The sequence below is a fragment of the Mustela putorius genome, unplaced genomic scaffold, assembly GCF_011764305.1.
Source record: "Mustela putorius furo isolate JIRA1106 unplaced genomic scaffold, ASM1176430v1.1 tig00003853_pilon_pilon_pilon, whole genome shotgun sequence".
Lineage (NCBI taxonomy): Eukaryota > Metazoa > Chordata > Mammalia > Carnivora > Mustelidae > Mustela > Mustela putorius.
The window spans coordinates 58,054,246-58,082,101 of record NW_025422005.1 but is presented as its reverse complement, the minus strand read 5'-3'; the positions used below and the strand labels follow the sequence as shown (position 1 = coordinate 58,082,101).

The 27,856-nt window shown below is 37.8% G+C and overlaps 1 protein-coding gene across 2 annotated transcripts in view; it reads left to right on the top strand.

Annotated features, from left to right (window-relative positions):
- The window catches only part of PTGER3 (prostaglandin E receptor 3), a 195,818-nt gene extending 168,252 nt beyond the window's left edge, over positions 1 to 27,566 (top strand). For both annotated transcript variants that reach the window (XM_004763017.3, XM_045064720.1), the window contains one exon: positions 25,786 to 27,566. In XM_004763017.3, the coding sequence (XP_004763074.1) occupies positions 25,786 to 25,806 (21 nt within the window). In that variant the 3' untranslated portion in view covers positions 25,807 to 27,566. The remainder of the gene's footprint in view (positions 1 to 25,785) is intronic.
- Positions 27,567 to 27,856: the final 290 nt, after the last annotated feature.

Genomic DNA, 27,856 nt, shown 5'->3' with positions numbered 1-27,856 from the left:
CTTTGTGGTTCTTTCTGGGCCTTTGTTACCGATTCTTCGGTGGCTTTTCAGAAGCTTTGAATATGCCGGAGAGCATAAAATGCTATCTCCCTAGTGCCCTTCATGCCTTTTAGGCGTCTCCTGCAACACAACCGTGCTGCTGCTTTTTCTGCTCGGTCAAGGGGCTGGTTGGGGCTGCTTTTTACTCAGCTGGAGAAAGGCCAGGATACTGCTTGCCAGCATACATGGTATGGTTCTGCTGATCTTCAAAGAGTCAACACCCACAGCTTTGCATGCTGTGATTACCACCAAAACGAAAGAGACAGAGTTGTTTCATTGCTCTCCAGCCAGGATTAAACCCATATGAAGCTGCCTTTTCCCATTCTTATTTTGAGTTACTCAGTGGAAGAAAGAAAATATTTCTCTGCTCTTGTTTACATGCTGGTCTATAGTTTGTATTTGAATATGAGCTTTGGCATATTATGAAACCTAGCAGAGCCACCCAGCTAGAAAATGATAGCTGACATAAATCAGGCAGCTCACATTAAAACAGATTTGTAAAAACTGTTTTATATTTTCTAATGCACCAGAGAGGGTAACAAAACTTTGGATATTTAAAAACAGAGAGAAATTATTTAGGGATTTCATTGGAAAATAAGTATCAAGGGCAACCAACAAAATCCATCATAGAAAGAACCTAAAATCGAACTGAAAAGATGCTAACTTCAATTATTTCCTTGGCCATAAGAAATAACAGGAGGTATGGATTCAGAAACCTGAGACTCACCTCTCCCCTTGCTTACCCCACCATACACACAAACAAAAATAATAATAAAATAAAAATAAAAGGAAGCTGCTCAACAGGAACCAGGGACAACAGAAACACATTTGGTTTTAAAAAAGAAGTATAATAATTATGATTAACAGCATGCAGAGTGATCAGCAAAAGAGATTGGAGAGCAAAGCCAACCATAATGTGAAGTTCCAGCTTTTAAAAGTCTATTCAGGGGCGCCTGGTTGGGTCAGTCGTTAAGCGTCTACCTTCAGCTCTGGTCATGATCCCAGGGTCCTGGGATCCAGATCCACATTAGGCTCCCTGCTCAGTGGGGAGCCTGCTTCTCCCTCTCCCTTTGCCTCCTGTTCCCTCTACTTGTGCTCTCTCTGTATATCAAATAAATAAATAAAATCTTTATTAGAAGAAGTCAGTAACAAGTTGGGTATGAAAAATACCAGAAAGAAACCTATTTAATAAATTCTCCACTAAGTCCCTTTTAGAATGCAGTATTCTGTAGAATTATAATGGAGATGAAAAAAAGCTCTGACGTATCATTAGAGTTTATATGAGTGCCCTTTCCCCTGTTCAGATGATCTCAAACTCTCACCATTAGCATTTAGAGGGGCTCTTAACACCACACTGTAAGCCTTCTCTCCACAACCACAGGGGAAACCATAAGCTTCTTTTCCAAGACTTCTAGACCCTTTATGATCCGTCCCAAACCACCTTCTTAGTTTCACCTTTAGGACCTTAGCTAACTCTCACATCCCCTATGCTCTTTTTCCCCAGTGTCAACTTATCCTTCCTCTTCTTCCTCAGGAGCAAGAAGTATTTAAGAACTTGGTGTCTGGGGACCTCTGGGTGGCTCAGTCAGTTAAGCTGCTGCCTTTGGCTCAGGTCATGATCCCAGGGTCCTGGGATTGAGTCCCGCATTGGGCTTCTTGCTCAGCAGGGAACCTGCTTCTCTCTCTGCCTTTGCCTACCTCTCTGCCTGCTTGTGTGCTCTCTTTCTCTCTCTTTCTGACAAATAAATAAAAAATAAATAAAATCTTTTTAAAAATTTTAAAAATTAAAAAAAAAAAAAAGAATTTGGAGTCTGGAATTAGACAAGACTGGATCCAAAAGCCGGCTCTGCCATATACCCAGAGTGTGACAGCCAACAAGTCATTTCATTCATTCATGAATGCACAAATTCAACAATATTTATTGAGGTTCTAGGTGCTAGGCTTTGTACTGCACACTAGGAATCTAGTAAAGAAGAGTATAAAGTTTGAGGCCTTTATTCTCATTGAGGAAGACAGAAAATATCCAATAAATGTCATGATGAACAATAAAGCAGGTAAGGGTTCAGAGTGATGTGGGACTGGAATGAGAGTGGGTGGAGTTTTCCACAGGCTGGTGAGGAAGGCTTTTCTGAGAAGATGGCATTTGATCAGAGGCCTGAATGATCAGAGTGAGGTGTATTGATATCAGGGAGACAGTGTTCCAAGGCAGGAGGATCAGCAAGGAGCATTCTTGGTGCATTTGAGAAGCAGCAAAGATGGGGAAAAGGGGCTGATGGATTCAGGAGAGAGTGGTTGGAAAGGATATCACAGTGGTTGAGGATTTTATAGGGTCTCAAAAATCATGTAGGATCTTGAAAGCTGTGCTAAGAACCTTAGGTTTTAAAGCAACTGAGATGGGAAGCTGTTGGAGTTTGTTCAGAACACTGACATTATCTGACTGGTGTCTTTAAAAGATCACAAAGAGACCAGGTGTAAAGCAATGGCAGCAGCAGAGAGAGCAGTTTCTGCCTAAGTCTGAGACAGATGATAATAGCTTTGATTGGTGCAGGGGTGGAGAAGACAAGACATGACCAGATGACTTCAGTCCTCTTCAGGAATTACTCCCCACTGCCATTATATCTTTGATCAAATGACGTTGTTGTGAGGATTATATGTGGTTTATTAGTGTAGAGAGCTTGGCGCCGTTCTTGGCATACAGGAAATGGCCAAGAAAAGGGAAGTGTTAGTCCGGCTATCAGACTACCAAGCTCAGCAAAAATATCACCTCTTGAAATCGTTCGCACTACTGACCTCCACCCATTCTCATGGCCAGTCCAGTCCCTCTCTCCACTTGCTTTGCATTACATATTGTACACACTACTGTAATAGTGTTTATCATAGTGCATGTCCTCAGACGTTTCTTATGCTTTTGTTTTCTTGGCTACAAATGTGAGCTTGATGAAGAGGGTGGCTATGTCTTATTCTTGGGCCCTTTGAGCCTAACACAGTGCTTGACACACCAGTAATTCTAAATATATATTTGTTGAATGAATAAATGAACTTAATTCTACTTGCTCCATGAAGCATTTTTTTTTCTAAAGCTTTTATTCATTTATTTGACAGAGAGAGAGAAATCACAAGTAGGCAGAGAGGCAGGCAGAGAGAGAGGGGAAAGCAGGCTTCTCGCTGAGCAGAGAGCCTGACGTGGGCCTCCATCCCAAGACCCTGAAATCATGACCTGAGCTGAAGGCAGAGGCTTAACCCACTGAACCACCCAGGCGCCCTCCATTAAGTATTTTAACTTACCTTCATCTATACCTCCATGAATTATTTTTACCAGTGATATCACTTAACATGTAACACTTAACCTATATTATTTTGTATGCAAAACTATGAATATTTTTTATCTATACCTTGCTTCCAACTAGGTCATAAAGTCTTATGGAATAGAAATTGTGTCTTTTATGCTTGGTATGTCTCAGAGTATTTTGCATTATGGATCAACTATCATTGTACTGTTAAGAGGAAAGCTTAATGAATAAATGCACAAGTGGACTTAGGGATTGCTTGATGAAGGCTCATTATACATTTTCGAGGGACTAAGTAAGAGATATGTTAGAATGCAATTACTACCATGTTAGAGAAACCAGAGAGAACTCAAGGAGCACAAGTTAGAGGAATTTTGGAATGCTCTCAGGATGGTGAGGGACAATAGGAATCTCAGTATCATTATAGCACTCATGACTGTTCGTCAAAACTTAGCTTATCCTTTTTTACTAAAGGGAAGAGTAGAAGGAGTCTGACTCTAGGGTCAGACAGATCTGGACTCTAGTGTTTCCCAGAAACTGACATTGGAATAGCTAGACAAAATGATGAATGGTATACAGAATTTAAAGAGATGTCATTGTACCATCTAGAAGTGTTATGGTCCAAATATAGGACGAATATAACAAACACAGAGGAGCTCCCTCAAGTTACTATCTATAGGAACTTAGAAACTTTACAGAATTCTTGTAGGTAGGAAGATATTTAAATATCTCAGGTGGCAAATGATACAAAAGTCTATCAAAGGACAACAGCCTAGGGGTTGGTGCTGGTGGGGGTGGGTTCAGATTTCTGTTAGTAAACAGAAGATTTAGGTATGTATAACTTGACCTTGGTGAGAGGACCCCACTTAGAGAATGTATTAATTTTTTCATCGATTTCTAACAAATCACCACAAACTTTGTAGGTTAAAACAGAACAAATTTATTATCTCACAGTTCTTATGGGGCTTTGGGTATGGGTTAGCTGGATCTTCTGCTCATTTTCATCAGACTGAAACTAAGGTGTCATCTCAGTTGAGGCTTGAAAGTCCCTTTCCAAGACCACAGGAAAGAGCTGCCACTATTTCTCATTTATTTAAGGCTCACCTGAACCTGATTAAGCCAGGCCCACCCATGAAATTTTTTCCCTTTGAAGAACTCAAATTCATGACATCTGAAAATTCATTGCATCTGGGAAACTACTTTTGCCATGTAACAAAACAATTGCAGAAGTGATAATTCATATTCATAAGTTCTATCCATGCTAAATGGAAGATGGTCATACAGGTTGTGTACACCAGGGGGCAGAAATCTTTGGGGGTCATCTTATAATGCTATCTACCATGGGAAAAATTGATTTATGTAAATAGGCCACAATGTATCCCAACAGAATTACAGATAAGGCAGATAAGGGTTCAGCTGTGTCTATTTGGTAATTCTGGTTTTTAAGAAACCCCAGAAAATTGAGAAGGCAGACCCCAAAATTAATTTAGGAAAATAACGTCAAAATTATTGGGGAGATCTCATGTCCTTATCTTTTAATGATAGCATAATGATAACAAAATTTAGTGTTATGTATAAGAAAACCAAAATATAAAAATTAGCACTAAAATGTCTGCATTTAGGAATCTGTGCTTATTTTGAAGTTTAATTATTTGTTCAAGAAAATTAGGCCTATTAAAATAACAGGCTTTTCAAGTTAAAATGAGTAATTGATTCATTGCTTTATAATCTGAGTTATAATCAGAGATTGCTTTATAATTTATAATAATTTATAATTATTGTATAAATTATATTATATTATATTATATGTAATAATTTATAATAATTGCTTTATAATCTGAGATTGAAATTTCACTTGAAATATTTAAGAGAACCTGCAGTTCACCATATCTACAGATTTATTAGATTTATAAGAATTACTTGAGTTATTGGGAAGATTGTTAAGTCACACAATGTACTTAGAAAGGAAAACAACTTATCACATTAATAAATGTGGCTAAACATTCAAATAATTTAATTAAGTTGTAAAGTATTCCTTCAAAGTAATGATAAGACTTGCTAGCTTTATGAGTGCCTTAATTAAATTTACAAACTAACATACAAGCTTAAGAAAAATAAGGATTTCAAATTAATTGAATACCAATTGTGCACAAAAATATATTGAGTAGCTCTTTTCTAAGCATAAAACTTGACTTAAATAACATAAAGATACTCATACATAGCAAGTTTCAGCTCTACTATGATTTTTGTCATGTCACTTAACTTCTCTTAGTCTGGGTTTCTCATCTGCCAAATGGGGTGAGGGCAGTCATCATATTAACTGCAGGGTTGCTCTAAAGAGTAAATGAGATCTTTTGCATAAAGTGCTTGGCACATGTTAGACTCTCAATAATAAGAATTTAAAAGGAGGGGCGCCTGGGTGGCTCAGTGGGTTAAAGCCTCTGCCTTTGGCTCAGGTCATGATCCCAGGGTTCTGGGATCGAGCCCCACATCAGGCTCTCTGCTCTGTGAGGGGTCTGCTTCCTCCTCTCTCTCTGCCTGCCTCTCTGCCTACTTGTGATCTCTGTCAAATAAATAAATAAAATATTAAAAAAAAAAGAATTTAAAAGGAAAAGAAAACGTGATTTTTCTCCTAAACACAAGGGCAGAAGTTTTGCTTATAGTCTATCCATACCAGGGACACTTTAAAGTTCAATCCTCTATATATCCTCTTAGATAGTAATTAGTTTGTTACCTTTCCAGGCACCAATGATGTTTGGAGGATTAATTTTAATTCCTAAGGCTGCAGTAACTTGTGTGAAACCCCACAGGAGGTTGATCACACCCTTTAAATCTTCCAGAAGGTGGCTGTAGGAAAGTAGTAGCAAACCAGTGTCCCATTTCAGTCTTTAAAATTGGAGGCAGAGAGGACAAAAAGCAAGTATCAGGCTCCAAGGACTTTATGCAACCAGTGTTTCTGTGCCAATATCTAGGGCCAAATTACTGGAATGGGATATGAACTCTAGGGGAAGGGGGAAGTTAGTATTCCCTCTAGGCTAATAGTCGTCTGGTGAAATGTCGCTGTATTTGTGTCAGAAAGAGCAGAGGAATGCAGTGCTGTCTGGGCAGAGTGCAAAGAGAAAATTCAGAGGAGTGCTGACACAATCACTCTCCATAACTTAGAACATATTGTTGTTAATATAAACCAATTAGCTTTTCCCACATTCCTATATTTAGGGACCGAAAATGGTGTTTTAAGGGGGAAAAGTGTAAAATTAGTTAATCTGAGCATTTATAAAAAATCTTCAAATGTCTAATTTCTTGGAAAAAAAAAGGCAAATATTTTTGATGTGTAGGGAAGGAAACTTTTTTCCTCTACCCTTCTAGATTCTTTTGTCTGGTCTACTGGTTAAACTGACAGAAGAAAAATTAACAGGAGAAAAACAAATTTAATTGCATACATATGAGATCCTCAAAACAATATGAGACCCCCAGCCAGTCAGGCAACTAAGACTTCTATGTCATCCTGAACTAAGGAGAAGGGAATAGGAATCTGAGACCTCAAAGGGGAGAAAGATAATTCATAGGAAAATGGAAAGAGCAAATGTGTGGTAAACAAATATTTGTCATGCAAAGCAGAAATAATGGAACACAGAAAGTTGATCTTCAGGCCCTCCTGTACTTCCTAGCCCCAGTTTACCACACCTGCACCATAGTCCTTGTAGTTATGTCTGGTGATTGCTCTCTTCCTGGACAAGGCCCTCTACCTAAATTCTTTTGGATAGCTAAGAGGATGGTAGAATGCTCTGCCTGCATCTTTTGGGCCTTGATTGACTTCAGCTCAAAGAATCCACAAGCCAAAGGAGCACATTTTGGGGAGCCTTATTCTGAACCCCTTCAGATGATCACTCTAGGAGGGGAGCAAACACAAATATAGAAAGCTATGTGTGTATGATAGAGAGATGGACAGGAGGAATGGAGGAACAGACAGTCTCATAGAAAGAAAACAGAGAGGGACAGATTTCAAGAGAAACTGAGAGAAGACCCAGACATAGAGAAAACAAACACAAAGAAGTGATACTAAAATAGAGAGGCCTCATACTGAGAAGAGACGAGACAAAAAGACTGGAAAAAAAAAAATATATATATATATATAAATTTTCAAGGACCTAAGAAATAACCAGAGGACCAGAGAAGGAAAAAGAGAGAAAGGAAGATAACACAGGGTAACATTCAATTTAGTCAATATTTACTGAGTGCCCAAGGGAACATGGCAACCTCCAGGAACTTAAGTGGAAATAAATTCAATTCTCTCCTGTTCTGAAGGGTGGGGAGGTTCAACTCTGTGGAGCTGCCTTGAGGCAGAGAAGGTATAAGTACATGTAAATCCATACTGTGCTTTGCTTCCAGCGGGTTGGCCCAACATTTCTGTGCCTTCTGGGCAAATTTTCCCTTCCCTCAATCTGATGGGGGAAAAAAAATACTTAGGAAACAAAGATGAAGACATTATATGTTCTTGGGTTGTATCTCTCTCTCTCTCTCTACACACACACACACACACACATACTTGTGATATCAGGTCTAAACAAGTGTTAGTAATGGCATATTTCTTAAACATAAAAATCTCGAATCTAGTTATTTAAAAATAGAAATGTTAAAAATTCTTTTAAAAGATTGAATCTGGGGCGCATGGGTGGCTCAGTGGGTTAAAGCCTCTGCCTTCAGCTCGGGTCATGATCCCAGGGTTTCTGCTCAGTGGGGAGCCTGCTTCCCCTTTTCTCTCTGTCTGCCTCTCTGCCTACTTGTGATCTCTGTCTGTCAAATAAATAAATAAAATCTTAAAAAAAAAAAAAAGACTGAATCAGACCCCACTTTCATGAGAGCTCCCTCCCCATCGTGACTTGACATATATGAAAATGTGCAGTATTTTTAAAACAATTCTCTCTTTATTTCGTGAATTTCAACCTAAAAAAGTATTTCTTAGGAATATCAGAATTCACAAACACACAGCTGATCAAAATGCCTTCAAAAGACCTACAGAAAGGGAAATGTCTGCCATATGACTCATGGTATCCATAATATAAAAATAAACCAGAGGTTTAAGAGAAATATTACTCCTGGCAATGGGTTCTATAAAACAGACTTTTCAGGGAAAGACACAGTCATTAAAACTCATTAATACCTCATTAACCAGTCCACACCCATTCAGACTAACCCATCTGATAAACCTAGAAAAAGTCACAGTCTATGGGAAGAGTAGCTTACCTTTATTTTTCCTGTATTTTCCTGTCTTACAGACAGACCTTTGTTATATCCTAGCCTCTGGGATTTTTGCAGGGTAGAAAACAAAAGACACTTAAAGTGAGCTTGTTGAAGAAACTATTCTACCATTACCCTGAGAATAAGAGCAGAGAGGAATTTTGAGAAACTCAGGAAGAAGGTCAAATTCAGGGACCACACATCATTCAGTAGCAAAAACAGCCTTCCAGGGGGATGGCACATGACTGTGGGAATGTCTCTTTGATGCGCCACGAGAGTGGCACCCTGGGCACCAGAGTTCCAAACTTCTAAACTCCAAAATCCCCTTTGAAGCCTCAAATGTGAGATGGAGCAGGAGAGTGGCCAGGTCAGAAGGATTGGATTATCGTCTGGAACATTGAGAATCTCACTGCTACTCAGTAAGGAGATGAATGACCGCTTCTCAGTTCCATCCTGTGATGAGTTCCAGTAGTGACTCAGTTTGAATTTTCTACCACCCTGGCAAAACAAACTTAGAGAACGATTTGCGTTAATTTTATAAAAATAAATAAAGGAAGGATGCCTGGGTGGTTCAGTCCATTGAGTGTCAGACTCTTGGTTTCTGCTCTGGCTAACGACTCAAGGTCCTGAGATTGGCCCCAGATCAGGCTCTGCACTCAGTGCAGAGCCACCTTGAGGTTCATTCCCCCTCATTCTCCCTCCCCCTCTCCACTCATGCACTTTCTCATTCTCTCTCTAAATAAATAAATAGGGTCACCTGGGTGGCTCAGTCATTAAGCTTCTGCCTTCCGCTCAGGTCCTGGTCCCAGGGTCCTATAATCGAGCCTTACATCAGGCTTTCTGCTCAGCGAGAAGCCTGCTTTTCCTTCTCCTGCTCCCCCGGCTTGTGCATGCTCTCTCTGTGTCAAATAAAAGAATAAAATCTTAAATAAATAAATTAAATATGAATAAACACATAAATAAGATATTTTATACATAGCTGTATTTGTGGTCTGAATGTCATACCTGCCACCCAAACTTCGGCATCACAAAGAACTAGGGCTGAGTAACCTTTGGGTATTTTACTTAATTTCTCCAGTTTCAGTTTTTTCCATCCGTAAAATGGAGATGAAAATAGAACTTAACTCATAAATTACTATAGGTAGTAAGGATTACATGCACATCAGTTCAGTGTCTGGAACATATTAAGTATTCAACAATGGTTGTCAATTTTATTCCGTTTGAAAAATGAGTGTACTAGAAGTGAGACAGAAAACTTTCAGCCATTGCACAAACACAACCACTGCAAAGAGGGAAACACCATCACTTACGCACACCGTTTACAAGATGAAAATAAGTTATTAATAGTTCTTCGGGAGAAATACCACTATCCCTTACAGGAAAAACAATATGAACACAGGGCCAAGAAAAACATCAACCAGCCCCCACAACTTTACCAACACAGGGCCATACCCATTCAGGTCAGCAAGTCCAATAAACCTTAGACCTCGAGGAAGAACAATAGAAGCAATTCAAAACACTTAACACAGCAACAGTTTTTAAAAAGTCAACTGACACCTCCCCCCTCCCCCTTTTTCACCCTCCCTTCCTCCAACACAACCACATCTGAGCCTAAAGATATTTATAATTCTGAATGACTAACTGCAACAGACTTTTGACAAGAAGGCTGTTGAACTTGATAAATATATCTTAATATGAAAAATACACTTCTCCAGTGGAATCTGGGAGGGGAGAACATATTTAATGTTTGATAAACTGAAACAGCACCTTAAAAACTGAATGACTCCACACAGGGATTGAACAGTAGGGGCAGTTTCAGGTCAGATAAGGTTCTAGCTACTAGGTAATCAAGTGTGCATTTACATCTCAGATCTTAGCTTGACCTCAGAGTCTCCTCATTTTTGCTCTCCCCTGTCCTGTCCAGATCTTCTGGAACTAATCACTAGTCTCAGATCTGTCACCGAATGGCCCCTGGTGGAAAAATCATGACTTCCCAGCTCAACAAACATTTCTTGAGACTTTGTATTACTGGGGAGGATCAGGACCAGGGGCAGACATACAATTGCAAAGGCAGGTTGGGCAAATGCACAGGGCCTTGTACAATATGCTAAGAAAACTTGAATAGAGCTGTTCCTCAGACTCACCTGATGAGGTAAGAGGAACACATTATATGCCCAAGAGCATAGAGGCAGAGAAGGTAGTTAGAAATCCAATATGATATTCAGTGCAGAGAAGCTGAGGCAGAAATAAGAGCAAACCACCTCTGTCCTGCTGTCCTAGTGAAATACAGAAGACCAGGCTTGAGTTCTGCTACCTTCGCAAACAGCCTTGCCCCCAGCCTCAGCCCATGGGGAAAGCCTCAAGCGCTTTCAGTCTGATTGAGCCACTAGTGTCCTCTAGTGGTAGCCCACATAATGGCCATAAGACGTGAGCCCTCCAATTCCTCACCCATTTCCCAAGTCCCCACATGTGCTGGCTTCTGTGATAGCTGCTGGAGCCACAGATGTTCAAGACATTTGTTTTTTCACTCAAGAAGCTCACAGTTTACGATGTGAGACACAGGGATAAATGCATCAGAACCATAGTGTGTGGCCAGTGCAAAAAAAATTTGCAATCAGAAATATGCATCAGACAGAATTTGTGTACAAGAGGGATGCTTAACTTTTGCATCTCGGGGCTTTGGTGGTGGCTTGATGTCTGGGCTGGCAGTGACAAAGGCTTCCTGGATGATGTAACTGGGCTCTGAAAGATTAGTAGGACTTCACTAGGCAATTAATAGGACTTTTCTAGGACAAGAGATCAACATGAATTATTTCAAGAACTGCAAGTAAGTGTACTCCAGGAATGTCAAGTGGGAATAGAATTAGACTGATTTTTTACTGGCCCTTTCTGAGAGAGTCTAAATGGTACCGAGTATTTCCCAAAGCATTCCATTCAACACACATTTATTAATTCAACACACATTATCTTCTATAGGAAATGTGATTAAGTATTATTCTAGTCCTCAAGATGCTTACAATCCAGCATTAAGACATGTTCAGAGAGAAATGTGAGGGGATAGTTTCTATAAAATGCAAGTTCTACACAAGTAGCAGTTAGTAACAAAGGATAAGAAGCATTTACATTGAAAAGGGCAATCAAGGGAACCTTTCCAAAGTAGGGAACACCTGACTTGAGCATGGAAAAACAAACATGCAGGAATTTGCCAGATGGCAGACATGTCAAGGTTGTTTCTGTGACGTGTAATGCATTGGCTGAATGTCTTCTTGCCTCTCTGGTCACATTCACTTGGCTTCCCTGGCTCCCCCTCTTCTTCCCACCCCTGCTATGATCACTCCCCCAAGGTTCTATGCTGAGCCCCCAGATCTTTGCTTTGCTCCTTCTCAGTGACTTTATTCACACCCATGACTTCCACGATGTACTTCAAACATTTTATCTAGTCAAGACCTCACATTACTCAGTATATCACTTTTTACACAGAGAGTCAGGCTATACCTAATGACACATGCTGCAAATGGCATCCACCATCTTTAATCTCTGAAATCCTCCTCTCCCTTGCTTAGTTGTCCCTTCCACCCTTAGTTGTCTGATGTTGTAAGTTAAGAAACTTGAAAAGACCTTAATTTCTCCTTTTCTCTCGCCAGCATCCAGTGCCTCTCCAAGTTCTGCAGCATCCATAGATATCCTTTTCTTTCTGTGTCCACTACTACTGCCTTAAATTAGTCCCATAATCTCTTGCCTGGCTGATTACGGTGGCCTCCTAATCTCTCAGGTTCTAACTCACCCCCTCAGTCTGTCTGCTTCACAGTATTTCTAATAAGCAAGTCTGAGCTTATATTTATGCTACACACCCCTCCTGCATATAATGTTTCTGTACTCCCTACAGCCTTCAGAATCAGGTCTCAGCTCCTTAGGATAGTAGACAAACCTCTCCCGCTAACCTCTCTGGCCTCATTTGTTGTCCTCTGCTTCCAGGAATTTTCCAGAAATTCCAAACTTATTGTCGGTCCCCCTAAACACCATGTTATTTCATACTTTCTGATCTTGAAGAGGTGTCATGTAGAGCACTCGCCCCATTGTGTTTTCCACATGGCAAACTCAGTTTGATGTCCCTTTCCCCGATTTAGCCTTCCTCGACCTTCCCTTTCTAATAGATGACCACTTTATTCTCTGGGCTACTTCTGGACCAGGAGTGTGCATATCTTAGTATGTAATTTTGTGATAATCTGCTTACCTGTCTGTGTTCCCTGCTTCAGGCCAGAGCAGCAGTATAGCAGGGTGATAAAGATAATGGAACCAAATCCCAGCTCTGCTAGTTATCAGAGGAAATTTAAGCAGGTTACTTGTTTCTCTTTGTCTTAGCTTCCTCATCTATAAAGCAGGGATGATAAAAGTACCTTACTTGTGAAGTTGCTATCAGGTTACTGTATATCACGTGCTTTGAATAGTACCTGGTGTATGTGTGTGTGGGCGCACACGTGTGCTTGTTTTTGTAAATATATACTGATCCTCTTGCCATCTTTCCTAACATATTTCACAAAATGGACAGAATAACATGTCATCCTCCTGCTGGAAACCATTCAGTTAACTATTAATCCATTTAGGAAAGAGTCCAATGGAAAGTACCTAAATTGCTTGTAAGAATTTGCTCTTTTGACTATGAAGTTATATCTTATTCATCACCATTTTCCTAGGGTCCAGCACAGTGCCTGACATTGACAGTATATGGGACAAATGCTTGTGGAAAGAAGGAATGACAATCTTTGGCTCTTTCCTTTTCCTTGCCATAACACCTAGTAGACCCCCGAATCCTGCCGGGTTTTCCTTTACAATGCCCTCTGCATTTAATTTTCTTTCTGTAGTCACTATCAACACTCCTTCATTTATTCAACAAAAAATTATTAATAAAGAGTGTGAAAGGCATCACCCTAATTCCTGAAAATATTGCTTTGAACAAGATAAATTCCCTCTGCTATGGACCTTACATTCATTCTGCCAGATGAAACAGACATTAAATAATAGCACATTAGTCATTTGATTGTAAAGTGATACATATCCTAACCTAGTGTTGAAGACCAGGAAGTTTCTCTCAGGGAGGAAATTTCATTGATATATGAAAGACTAGAAGTAAGCATAAGGTGGTAGCAGCTATGGTGGAGATTATCCAGGCAAAGGAAACACCCTGTAGGAAGCCCTGAGTCAGGAAGAAATTTGGCACATATCAATTTTGAGTTCCTTATGTCTGGATTATTGCTACAAATGCTACCTGATCTCTGTACAGAATGACCTTCCCTAAAGCTCAAGGATTAAACTTTCTATCACGTTGATTAACCTTCCATGATTCTCTGTTGCCTACTGAATGATGTATTAATTCCTTAATTGTTTTTCTCAACCCAATGCAGTATGGGCTCTGGTAATGGTCCAGTTTTATCTCTCATAAGTAATCTGCATTTATATTCAACCATAACCATCAAGAATCATTTGATATTCCCTTATTTTTTCTTACTCTCCCACATTTACTCAGGTTGGTATTATTACTAAAATGGTTTTCTTCTCTATTCCTTTCTAGGCTTATTTTTCCACAAGATAATATTTACTTGTTCTGTGTGTAACATGCTTTGATATTTTCTAGTCTCTTTTACTCTATTTTTATTCTATTTCAGTTTTGTAAACAAGCAAGTAGTAATCTACCAAAGTGATTTCACAGTTCACTAATGGATCTTGACCCACAGTTGCAAGGTGCCCCAAATAAGCTTAAAGATTTTTCCAAGATATATAATTCTTGAATGAGGTTTGGCTTTAGTAGATTTGAGTTTTTCTTCTAGCAGCAGAATCCCTTAACTCAGTTACATCTTGATTGTTGGGCACCTGTATTCTCTGAAGACAGAATGGTAAAATTTTGCATGAACACAGGATGAATGAGGAAGAGCTAAGGCCCCCTGAAGATACTTGGCAATGCATTTCAATCTGTAGGACATGTCACACGTTGCTTTTTCAATCCCAGCCAATATTCTGAAGTTGTTAATTATAGTGAGCTGCTCCAAATCATATACTGAGCAAAGATGAACGTGGAAGAAAATTTCTTCCAGTTATAACTGAGAAAAATAAACAAACAAACCAAAGCCACCATTAGCAAATAAATCCATGGCAATTATCTCATATATGTACTAAATGTACCTCTGCAGATAGATTGCTTTATAACTGCCCATGGGGAATACATGAATCTTTTGTAATAAACACTCTCCAAAGGATCTGTTTTTCAAAATCATTCTTTTATCTTGGGTTAACTTTCAGTGGGGTATTTCAGTTTTTCAGTATTTCTTCCATTTTAGGTGTGCACTGCCAACACCTGGATCAATGTATGTCCATCCGTTTTATGTGTCTTACTTTACAGAGTCAGGAGTGGGTAAAAAAGAGAGGGTTACTTATGACTACATAAAATCCCAACATTTCAGGTAATCTCTTTTTTTAGACAACTAAATTGTACTTCTTCTAGGTTCACTATCCTCACATCAGTGGGGCTTTCTCCAGTTTTGTTCTCTTATTCTTACTCATCTATTTCTCATTGGTAATACCTACTAAGTGCCAGATACAAGAAATATTAAATGGGTGAGATTTCATCCCTTCCCTCAAGACCCAACCTAATCAGGGCTGGGAAGGAAGGAAGGAAACAGTAATGTAAGCTATTATAATATAGATGCCCTCCAAGCTCATGCAAACTTGAACCTAGCCAAAGAATTCCACTGAGGCATAAACAAATGTTAAAGAATGAGAAAGTTTTGCTTTATGTATGAAAAAAAAAAAACAAAATAAGCTTTATGTGTGGTAACTACTTTTTAAAAAAGATTTTATTTATTTATTTGAGAGTGAGAAAGGGATCACAAGTAGGCAGAGAGGCAGGCAGAGAGAGGGGGTGGGGAAAGCAGGCTCCCTGCTGAGCAGAGAGCCCCACGTAGGGCTCAATCCCAGGATCCTGAGATCATGACCTGAGCCCAAGGCAGAGGCTTAACCCACTTAGCCACCCAGGCACCCCACTCGGTAACTATTCTGAGAGAAGAACGTACTGCATGCAAACAGCAGATACCATAAGGGGGAGGGAGTTTTTTGTTCTTTGGTTTTTTGCCTTTTTTTTTTTTTTTTTTTTGCTAATGGACATGGAATGATTCTCATTGCATCAATCCACATTTAGCCAGTGCTATTTGAGTTTGTTACCCTTTTACTGAAGTTCATTCACAACTGAAATACAAATAGTCTGGCAAAAATTCGAGACATTTCTTCAAAGACATACAGGCAAAATACATCCAATGTAATAAGAGTTTGTGGTTAGTCACAGGTGGTGAACACTTAAAGCTTGTGACAATTATTATTTTTTTATTAATTTTTTATTTATTTTCAGCATAACAGTATTCATTATTTTTGCACCACACCCAGTGCTCCATGCAATCCGTGCCCTCTCTAATACCCACCAACTGGTACCCCAACCTCCCACCACCCCCCGCCACTTCAAAACCCTCAGATTGTTTTTCAGAGTCCATAGTCTCTCATGGTTCACCTCCCCTTCCAATTTCCCCCAACTCCCTTCTCCTCTCTAACTCCCCATGTCCTCCGTGCTATTTGTTATGCTCCACAAATAAGTGAAACCATTATGAAAATTGGCTCTCTCTGCTTGACTTATTTCATTCAGCATAATCTCTTCCAGTCCCATCCATGTTGCTACAAATTATTAATATTTAAGTGTCAATGGTGAGGTTACTAATGCTGACACCTGAAAAGTGAAAAAGTATTCTAAAGGATTTTTTACTTAAGCAAAATTTGTAATTAGCAAGACTTTTCTGAACAGAATGGTTCTGCAATTTTTACAACCTAAGAATTCTTCAAAATATATTTCTGAGGCTCTTGCATGAATATATAGAGTTTTGCTGAATTTCCTGCTATTCCCTTAACACACTTTGCTGTATGAGACCTTATACTTTTGCTGTCCTTTCTGATTGGTATAGCCTTCAGCCCCTTAGATGCCTGTCAAACTCAAATCCCATCTCTTCTGTGGAACACCACAACAGGATCAATACAAATCTCTTAGGCTGAATTAATTCCTCCCCACTCTGAGTGCCCACAGCATTTTGTGATTTGCCTTTCAAATTGTACTTATTGCATTATGTTATCCTTATTGGTGAATGTTTCTCTATTCCCTAAAAGACTGTGAGCTACTCATTAATTCTGCATCCACAGGATCAATAGTGTCTGATACATATTAAAGCTTCCATATAGACAGGGTTAATGGCTGAATCATTCTATTTTTTTCTCCACCTCTTCTGCATCGCCATAGTACCAGTAATTTCAAAATTCCAATAGAACGTCAGTAAACATTAATTTCACTTATTTCTATAGCATTTTACAACAAATATAGGTAATTTCACTTTTTTCAATCTATTAATAACTCTGTGAATGAGCTAAAACAGGTATTATTTCTTTTGTACTGCCGAAAAAGCAGAAGTGGACCAGGTCCACTCACATAGTCAGAAATAGGACACAGGCTCCCTGACTCCAGCATGTAATGTACATTATTAAAATAATAATAAGTAAGGATGTTTTATTATGTCCCTTCTCTTTCCCCAGTAATGCTAAATTCTTTACATTTTAGTTCTGGTTCTCATTACAATCTTTGCTGGATAGATTTTGTTGTTTTCAATTTACAGGTAAGAAATCCGAGATTCAAAAAGATTAAATAAACCAGCCCACAGCCACTGGTAAACACATCTTCCCACCTCCATCCCTTTCCCTATCTCATCCCTTTATTTTGGAAAGTCTGTCGGAGAAAAAAGTGGTTACTTTAAACCCTCCAGTTTATGTCTCACTTATAATTACTGGTACACTTGAGACATGAAATTTAAAAGTGATATACAGATGTCCCTTTTGTTCTCTTTTTCCATATACTTCCCCTTTCTGTATACTTTTCTATATACATATAAAGCAATGAAATGACCAAAAACCATGTTGCACTGAAAAAAAAAAAAAAGAATCTTCAATTTATATAAATCTCTAAACTCAATAGGTCAGGTCTCTGCCTCTATCAACCCCATTTTACCAATTGAGATGTGAACTCTAAGGAGATTCAGTGAACTTTCTCAGGTCACAGAATTCAAAGTCCACTGAGAAAATGTACCAGCTGTTTTTGCACCATTCATTTTTTAATGGCTATCTTTGATCTAAGCAGATGGTAGTACAAATATAAAATTTTGTTTAATAAAGCATGAACAATGAATCTTAGAACACGGAAAAATAAAATAAAATAAAAATAAAGTGATAAAGACAATACATCAGCAGAAATTATTGTCAGGAAACTCTAGATTGAATTTATGTGTTATAAGTGACAATTTACATCTACTTACAGCAGCTCCAGGCATAGATTATCTGTAAAGGGTTTTTCATATGAGTGGTAGAAATTAAATAAACAAAACAAGGCAATGAATATGTACATGCTTTAGGTTATATTAAAGTTGAAACAAAACAAACATATTCTATTAGCTGAAGTCTAAAAATAAATAACCTATATGGAAATTTTGTAATGGAATCTGTTGGCTTCATAAAGAGATTTTGATATCTTTTTTCTTTTTAAATCAGAAAAATTAATACTGTCCACTATTAAGCAATATCCAAAAAAACATAGTTATATTTCACACTACATTCTTAGAGGGATCTTTGTAACTTACCATAATTATTTTAGAATACAAAATTCTAAAATGACCCTATAATGTCTCAGTCAAGTTTCAGGACCAAAAGTCATTAAAAGGTGATGATTTTGTTAATTAAAATTGTAAAGCTAGGGGCGCCTGGGTGGCTCAGTGGGTTAAGCCTCTGCCTTCGGCTCAGGTCATGATCCCAGGTCCTGGGATTGAGCCCCATGTCAGGCTCTCTGCTCAGCAGGGATTCTGCTTCTCCCTCTCCCTCTGCCTGCCTCTCTGCCTGCTTGTGATCTCTCTCTCTATCAAATAAATAAATAAAATATTTAAAAAAAATTGTAAAGCTAGATGGCCTTTTTCTAGGAAGTGCAAAATAATAATAACTCTAAGTTTTGTATTCTCTTTTATTTCACATGTTCATACTAAAATCAGCAAATGTAGAGAGCAATTTATAAATGCATGCACTAATCTATAAGTGGCCTCAAGAAAGAAAGCTGTTCCCAGGGAAAAGAAGTCTTTAGGATTATTCAAAAGCAAACGAATTCTCAATGTATTTTCATATTTTGACAGTAAACTTCTATTGTGCCAGTCACTATGTTTTCACAGAGATATGACACATCCTAAGAAAATATCCCATGTTATTCTTCAACTCTGCATGAACCTCAAATCGATGAATCCTATCTCCATTTTATTGTCCAGCCCCTATGTCCTTACACCTCTCCTTGAGTCACTAAAATTCTCTGGTGGTGGCGGGTGGGTAGAGTGGCACCTGGCCAGCTCGGTCAGGGAGCACACACAACTCTTAATCTTGGCATTATGAATTTGAGCCCCACATTGGGTGTAGAGATGACTTAAAATTAAAATCTTAAAAAATAAATAAATAAAACTTTTTGGTCAGTCATTATAATCACGTCCTTACATACGTTCTTGACTTTTCCCTGACTGGTTTCATTCCATGCTTAGCAGAAGTAGAGGGAGTGCAGATTACACAGGGGTAAGCATTTATCAAAAGTTGTGAACTTGTACACTTAAGAGTTATGCATTTCACTGCATGTAATTTTACCAACAACTTTAAACAAATACTGAACTTCAGTTAATAGGTTGGATTTTTGCAATGATTTGGGTTAGCAATACTAAAACTTGCTTAAACAAATAAGTAAATATATTAAAAGCAAAGGGAGTAGTATTTTAAGGGGAAGTTAAAATATAGAAAGAAGAAATATTGGTATTGTATTGAAATGGAAAATATCAATATAAACTTATGATTTTTAATATTTACCTATATAGCTAAATAAATTTAGAAGTGATTATAGGTACAGCCATACATGTGTATGTACATATACATGTATATATACTAGAAATGTTCACTGAGATTATCCAAAAGTTATGATAGCACTGAATACACCTAGAACACAGATCTTGATTTCTTTTAATCAAGGAACCTAGATTTCTTTTTTTTTATAATATTTTATTTATTTATTTGACATATAGATAGAAATAGAGCACAAGTAGGCATAGAGGCAGGCAGAAGGAGAGGGAAAAGCAGGGTTCCCACTGAGCAGAGAGCCAGATGTGGGGCACAATCCGGGACGCTGAGATAATGACCTGAGCCAAAGGCAGCCACTTAACCAACAGAGTCACCCAGGTGCCCCAAGGAGCCTAGACTACTTCTTTCTTTCTTTTTTTTTTTTTTAAGATTTTATTTATTTATTTATTTATTTATCAGTGTGTGAGAGAGAAAGAGAGAGAGAGAGTGAGTAAGTGCACAAGCAGGCAGAGTGGCAGGTAGAGGCAGAGAGAGAAGCAGGCTCCCAGCTGATTAAGAAGCCTGATGTGGGACTCGATCCCAGGAACCTGAGATCATGACCTGAGCCAAAGGCAGCTGCTTAACCTGCTGAGCCACCCAGGCGTCCAAGAACCTAGACTTCTTAAAGAATAAATTGATTCCAGGGTAGTATCAGAGAGAAAAAATATACTATAAAGAATATTATTATGAAAATTGATGAATGGACTTTAAATTTGATAGTATTTATCAATATCATTTTTCCTGGTTTTATTAATAGTACTGTAGTTACGTGAGGGAATTGTTTTGTTTTTGTTTTTGTTTTAAAGATTTATTTATTTAGCTTGAGAGAGAAAGAGACAGAGAGAGCACATGCACGAGTGTGGGGAGGGGCAGAGAGAGAATCTTTCAAGCCAGACTCCCTGCTGAGTGTGAATCATGATGCAGGGCTTGATCCCACAACCCAGGAGATCGTGACCTGAGTGGAAACCAGGAAGAGTCAGATGTTCTACCAACTGAGCCACCCAGATGCCACCATCCATTTTTTTTTAATGATTTATTTATTTATTTTGACAGAGAGCAAGAAAGAGAGAATGCCTTTGTTTTTAGAAATTATTCATGGAACTAGTTAGTGGTTAAGGGTCACAAAGGTCTCCAGTTTACTGTCAAATAGTTTAAAAAATCTATCAAGAGAATGCAAATGATAAAACTAATTGTGAGAAAATGTAAACAATTGGTTAATGTAAATAAAATTATCCCTTTTATTTTTCACTTTGCTGTATGTTTGAGATTATATCAAACCAAAAGGTTAAAGAATACCTTCAATGGCTTCTTGTGTCAGTATGACTCCATTTCAAAAATGTCCAACAATTGCCATATTGTCTTGTGGACCCTCATTACCTCGCTGATATCATTTCTTTCATTGCTTTCTCTCTCAATGTTTGATCCTCAGATGTCCTTGCTACATGACTATGTTTCAAGATGTCCTTGTTACCTCCCTCATCTCTTTTAAATCTGTGCAAATTCTCACCCTCTCAGTTGGATCATCCTGTTTACCATTACATCGTGCCCATTCCCCACCCAACCTCCACACTCTTGGTCTTCTTCATCCTGCTTTCCTTTTTTCCATGGCACATGCTACATTCTAACATCCATATGCCACATACATCTTATTTCCATCTTGTCTCCACTCTCCAGAATGCAAATTTCACAGACAGGAGTTTTGCCTGATGCCTTTTGTGATCTATCCTAAGACCTAGGACAGTACCAGGCACTCTATGAATATTTTTTAAATAGAAGAAGGACTGCTATCAGATTATCTTTGGGAAACATATACTCTTGATTATTAATCTTTAAGGGTATTTTTTCTTTATAGCTCCTGGCTCACTGTAAATGTCTATTAGGTATTAATATTTGTGGTCATGTTAAAGCAATGTTGTTTTACCTGTTTTTGAAGTAGATACATAATTTGAATAATTTAAAAGTTTAGAGATAGTGCTTAGGAAGGTCATCAGAGTCTATCAAGGACTCATTATCTATTTCTGGATTTAAGTCTGGAAATTAGGGAGACTGGCTCACTAATCAAAACTCATAAGATACTGGTGACAATGCCAATTTAAAGAATTATACTGAGAAAAAGAGTTGCCACAAGTATCAGATGTTTGAATCTTTTTCTCAGCTTATTTTCTCTAAGAACTTGATGTGAAGTCCAATAGAGAAGTGTAAAGTTACCTCTTTTTGTGGAGTCAGAACAAAAGGAATGAATTAGTCAAATTATGTTTGCCTAGAGCATACATTTTTCTGCGTAAGGTTAATACAGTATTGGGAAATCCACTCCTCTGCTCAGGGCATTTTCTCACTTCACGATGTTGAAATGGTAAGTATTAAAATTGGGTTTGGAGCACTCCCCCTCTTGAGCTTTCACATCAGTAATCAGTTCACACATTTCTTCCTTTATTTCAGCACATATCTAAGCCACAGGGAAGCCCTGTTGCTACTGGTTTCCAAAGGAAATCACTTTGTTCTTTGAAGATGACTTGTGGTGGCTGATCTCAGTCACTACATGCTGAATTCATTAGTTTAGGTTTTAGAGTTGGTTTAAGATGGCTCCTCCACTACAACTCATGTCTCTTAATGTCTTGATTTAGATGACAAAGGTATGTTTACTCACAGCTACATAATGCTTAATTAAATTTTTTTTTTAAATGCCAGGACAAGGTTAAATTTCATGAAGTTCTAAAATCTCTCTAGGTGTCTTGTTTTGGACCACAATGGAGTATTTCTTCCCCTAAGTGCAGGCAGAAGTCCAGGATGTGATCTATAAAACAAACATAAGGAGACTGTGAGGTAAAGAGAAGAAGGCTGACCAACTGTGGACCTGGAAACACAGGAAAGATCATGATGACCCGTTCCCCGGGTTGCCTTTTTGACTCCCATATCCTGGACTAGAGAAGCCATATCTGGGGGAAAAAAAAATGGAACCTGACAAATAAGAGCCCTCATAAAATCCAGTTCTTTCTTTCAAAGGACACGGAAAGGGGCAGCTTAGCAACATGAAAAGTTTTTAGATAATAAGTGCCCTACTGCAGAGATGCACTGTGGAATGAAATGCAGCTCGGGTTCCACGGCTGTCAGCAAAAGCTGAGTGGAGATCCTAGATTTCTACCATTCCCAAGTATGGTGAGAGAGAAGACAGATTGGGAGAGGGGCCTCTCATCCTCATCCAGAGGTAGCAAGCCTCTTCTGGTAGTGCCCGTGGAAGTCTCCCAGGAACCTGGACTCCCGGCCCTACCTGGAACCACCCCCCCATCTCCACAGAAGTGATACCAGAGGAGGCCAATTGGGGAACTGTCGCTACCAGTCAGCAGGAAAACAGTTTCCTTCTTGCAGTGTCAGTGGAAAGTATAATATTTTTCTGATGTGGACCTCAATGTATGTAGAGGAAGTATTTAAGACAATTACAAGTAAAAAAAAAAAAAGGTAAAGAAACTTAAACGGAGGTAAGATTTCTACATTTGATATTGGAAAATGGAAGAGTATGACGTGGCATTTTGAAACTGGTAAATAAAAGGAAAAAAAAAGAAAGAAAAAGTGTTTTTTATTTGATCCTGATGCTAGTTGATCTTTGTGGCAATGGAAGAACTCTGTATCTTGAACGCAGTACTGGTCATGGTATGGTACAAAGATACAATGGTTACAAATGGTAAAATGATACAGAACTATATGCAACATTGTAGCAGTACAAATTTCCTGTTTTTGACATTGTACTATAGTTAATGCATGGTGTAACCATTAGGACAAAGTAGCTGTTAAGGACTTTACATTAGAGCAACTTTTTGTAAATCTTTAATTATTTAAAAATACACAATAAGCTTTTAAAAAGATCTTTATAGGTCATATTCAGAAACTTCTCCTAACCATGAAAAAAAACATAAGGAGCAAGCAATAAAGAGTTAGTATAAAATCATAGGACAGATTTCCCCAGTAATTTGAGAGGCAGGGCAATTGATGTCATTTATGACCTAACTGATTCAGGGAATGCAATTATATTTTGATGTTGATGTTATTATCAATTTTTGCTTTTTCTTTATAAATTTGAGTACAGTTGACACACAATGTTACATTAGTTTCAGGTATACAATTTAGTGACTTGCCAAGTTTATACATTATGTTAACCATAAGTGTAGCTACCATCTGTCCCCTTACATCACTAATATAATATGATTAGATTTCTTCCTTTTATGTAGTCAATAATAACACTGCAAAACTCATGAGTCATCTTGCCTGGACCATTAATATAGCTAACAAGTTTTTAGCATTTCCTAGAGAAAAGATCATTTATCAGCTTTAGCTATCAGGGCATGGCAGTAGATACCTTAGAAGGCTGCAAGCATTTTTTTTTTTTAAGATTTTGTTTATTTACTTTGACAGAGAGAGCAAGAGAGACAAACAGAGGGACAGTAAAGGGAAAGGGAGAAGCAGGCTCCCAGCCCAGCAGAGAGCACGATGCCGAGCTGATTCCAGGATCCTGGGATCACGACCTGAGCCTAAGACTGCCACTAACCAGGCGCCTCTGTTTGGTTTATTCCTCTTTCAAGAAAGTGAAAGTATTGTTGTTGCTCTTCAGATGTAGGAGTCCTTTCTGTATTCTGAATATAATTCCAAATATATAATTTACAAATATTTTCTCCCATCTGAAGATTGCCTTTCAATCTGTTGACTATTTTCTTTGATATGCAAAACTTTGGAAATCTGATAGAATCTCACTTATCTATTTTTGCTTCTGACTTTTGGTGTCTTTCAAAAACCATTGCCAAATTCAATGCCATGAAGCTTTTCCCATTTTCTTCTAGAAGTTTTATGGTTTTATGTCTTATACCTAGATCTTTAATCCATTTTTACTTAACTTTTGGTATATGGTCCAAGGCAAGGATCTAAGTTCATTATTTTGCATCCGAGTATCCAGTTTCCCCAATTCCATTTGTTGAAGAGACTGTTCTTTCCTCCATTGGCACTTTCATTGCAGAACATTTGCCCATATGCAGAAGGGTTTATTTCTGGGCTCCCTGTTCTATGCCATTGGTCTAGACATCTATTTTTATGCCAGTACCACATTGTGTTTTAATTAATGTAGCTTTGTAGAAATTAACCTATTTTTTAAAAAAATGTTGTTTCCATTTTTTCCTCTTTATGCATTTTATAGCAAATATCAGGCAACATAGTTTTACCCCTATATGATTCAATATAAATCTCTAAAAATTGTGGACATTTTCCTTTTAAAAAGTATTAATATCAATGAAACAAGAGGGGATTGGGAGGGAGACAAACCATAAGTGACTCTTAATCTCACAAAACAAACTGAGGGTTGCTGGGGGGAGGGGACTTGGGAGAAGGGGGATGGATTATGGACATTGGGGAGGGTATGTGCTATGGTGAGTGCTGTGAAGTGTGTAAACCTGGCGATTCACAGACCTGTACCCCTGGGGATAAAAATACATGTTTATAAAAAAATAAAAAATTTAAAAAAGTATTAATATCATATAATAAAATTGGCAGTATTTCTTGGCTATCATCTCATACCGAGTCCAAAATCAAATTATGAGTGGTCTGGAAAATGTGTCCATTGATTTGTTTGAATCAGGATCCAAACAAGGTCCCCACTTTCATCTTATAAGTCTCTTTTGATTCAGAGAAGTCCTTTTCCTTCTTTTCCCCTCAGATATTGACTTGTAGAAACTGGATTAGTTGTTCTATAGAATGTCTTACATTCTGGATTTTTCTGTTTACTTCCTTGTTCTGTCATTTAACTTGTAAATGGAAGTTAACTGGTGGCTTAATTTTATGGTCACTTAACTATATATTGAAATTAGCTTAGACCTTCAATTTTTTTTTTCATACCTATATGCAGTATTCTTAATTCACTTGCAAACTGGAGACTGGGAACCTTTCCAAGGTTTACTGGCCATTCTCAGCTGTGTCTTCCCATGTTTGTACCTGGGATATGTAGGGTCTTCTCTTAGAGGTGAATATGTGTTGGCAAATTTTAAAACCCTGGTTTGTGGAGTATACACGTGGTCCCCATTCATTTCTCATTACTCCTACCACCCAGCTTTGATCATGTTCTTGTTCTGCTGCTGTAGGTGATTTATTACATTGTGTTTATAATCTGAAGTTTACAGAAATATTTCTTTCTAGTTTTATTTAGATATTGTCAATGGAGTTTTCATTTGCTATCCTAATTTCTTTGTTTATTTTTCAGGAAGAATTTTATGGAGTTTAAAAATCGAGCATGCTGCCAAGATCACATCACTGGAAGTTCTTCAACTTTCTTTTTATTAAGGAGAGAAAATATCACAGAAAAACTGTACCTCCTAACCCATTCCCCTTCACTTTCAACCCCCTATGCCCACCCATCCAGAAGCTGGTATGACCTGTTCCCATGCATGTTTTTGTAATTTTACTACACATATATGCATCCATTAAATTTGTATCCTCTTGTTTTATGAGTTTAGAGTATTTACATACATGTTTTCACATTATATGTATGACTCGCTACTTGGTTTTCTTCACTCAAAATTGTATTTCTTGGGATTTACCCATATTGAAACATGAAACTCTAGATCATTAATTTTAACTGCTATAGAGTATCCCATAATTTGAAGAAAGCATAATTTGTCAGTTCCGTGACAAGAGAAAATTATTTTATTTCATAGTAATAAGCTGCACTGAAAAAAAAAAATCACCAGTGTACATGTTAGCTTGTGCACATCCCCATGAGTTTCTCTCAGACAGATGCCTAGGGGGGGAAGTGCCAGTCAGAGGGCATATGCATCTTCTTATATTCACATGTGTAAGAGTTTCCTCCATGTGTATCTATACCAACATTTGTGATACTTTAGACTTTTATGTCCTTATAAGCATGAAATAGTATCTCATTATTAATTTATTTTACATTTTCCTGATTGAAATGTGAGGTTGAGAATTTTTGTTACTGATGATTTGGTTTTCTTCTGTGTCTGGCCTGTTTTTAAAATTGACAATTTCCCCTGGGTTATATGTCAGTTTATTACTGATTTGCAAGGGTCTTAAAAATATCCTCTGGATAAAAATCCTTTTCTGGTGTTTATTAAATGCAATGGATTCTTTTAACTCCTCTGTAAATCTTCTCTCTTTCTCTCCTCTCCCTTGTTCTATTTCTACCTCTACCTCTACCCCTGTCTCTAGCTCAAAAACTTCTCTTCCTACAGCCCAGAAAACATCCATGAAATGGATGTCCATGAAAACATCTTGGGAAACAGACCACATACCAATCTTTTCATTTTCCCATCTTTCTCAAACCCATGACCACCATTTACTTCATCCTGGAATATCTTTTCTTTCTGAAGCACCGCCATTCATGTAAACAGATACCAAGAGTAGAAGAGTTCTGCCTTTATGGATAACCTATTTGTCAGTTATAATCAGAATCTGTATATTAGTTTAAGCTCAACTGGTGTTTATCCTTTTTCTAGCATGTCTCTCACCCTTTTCTTTATTTGCGACCTTCCCTATTCCCTGTCTTTATCGGGATTTTGCAAGTCATTATTCCAGTTAGGTGTGCAGTGGATATGGACTAGTAGGCATTTCATCTATATAGATGATAGGAAAAAGAAAAATAAATCCAAATTCTTTTGTAAGCCTAGCCATACATTGATATGATACTTTGATATTATGGCAAAATAAAAGTTGAGATATAATGTCAGTATATCTAAATGGGTAGATGTCAAAATGAATTTAGAAAAAAAAAAAGGAAAGTTTCTAGAATATACTATATTGTCACCACACACAAAACTGGTGTTAATGAATAAATTCCTCCGGAAGATTATGTAAGTTTATGAGTCTAAAACAATGTTATTTTGGATATTGATATCTAATTAATATAATTTCTTGATGTAAAATATATGGACTAAAGATTTCTTTATTATGTTTTGCTCCTCTATCTTTCCCTATGGCTTCTCTCTTAGCAGAGACTGGAGAAATAAAGGCACATGTAAATGTTTAGAGTTATTTATTTGGATTCTAATTTAAACTTTCCATTATTTTTCTTTCATTTTTAAACATAGGCATCTGTTTGGTTTCATGAGAAAAGCTCCCAGTTTTTTTGTCTTCTTACTGAAGTTCTTGAAATGGAAGTAATATTTTAACATTTGTAATAATAAACCAAAGAAGATGATAACATCCAAGAGTAAGTAGGCATTTCATCATCTAGAATAATTATTTTTAACAGGAAGATGCATTAGACAAAGAATAGTAAGGGTTTTAATTATAATAATTATAACTGGAAGAAATAG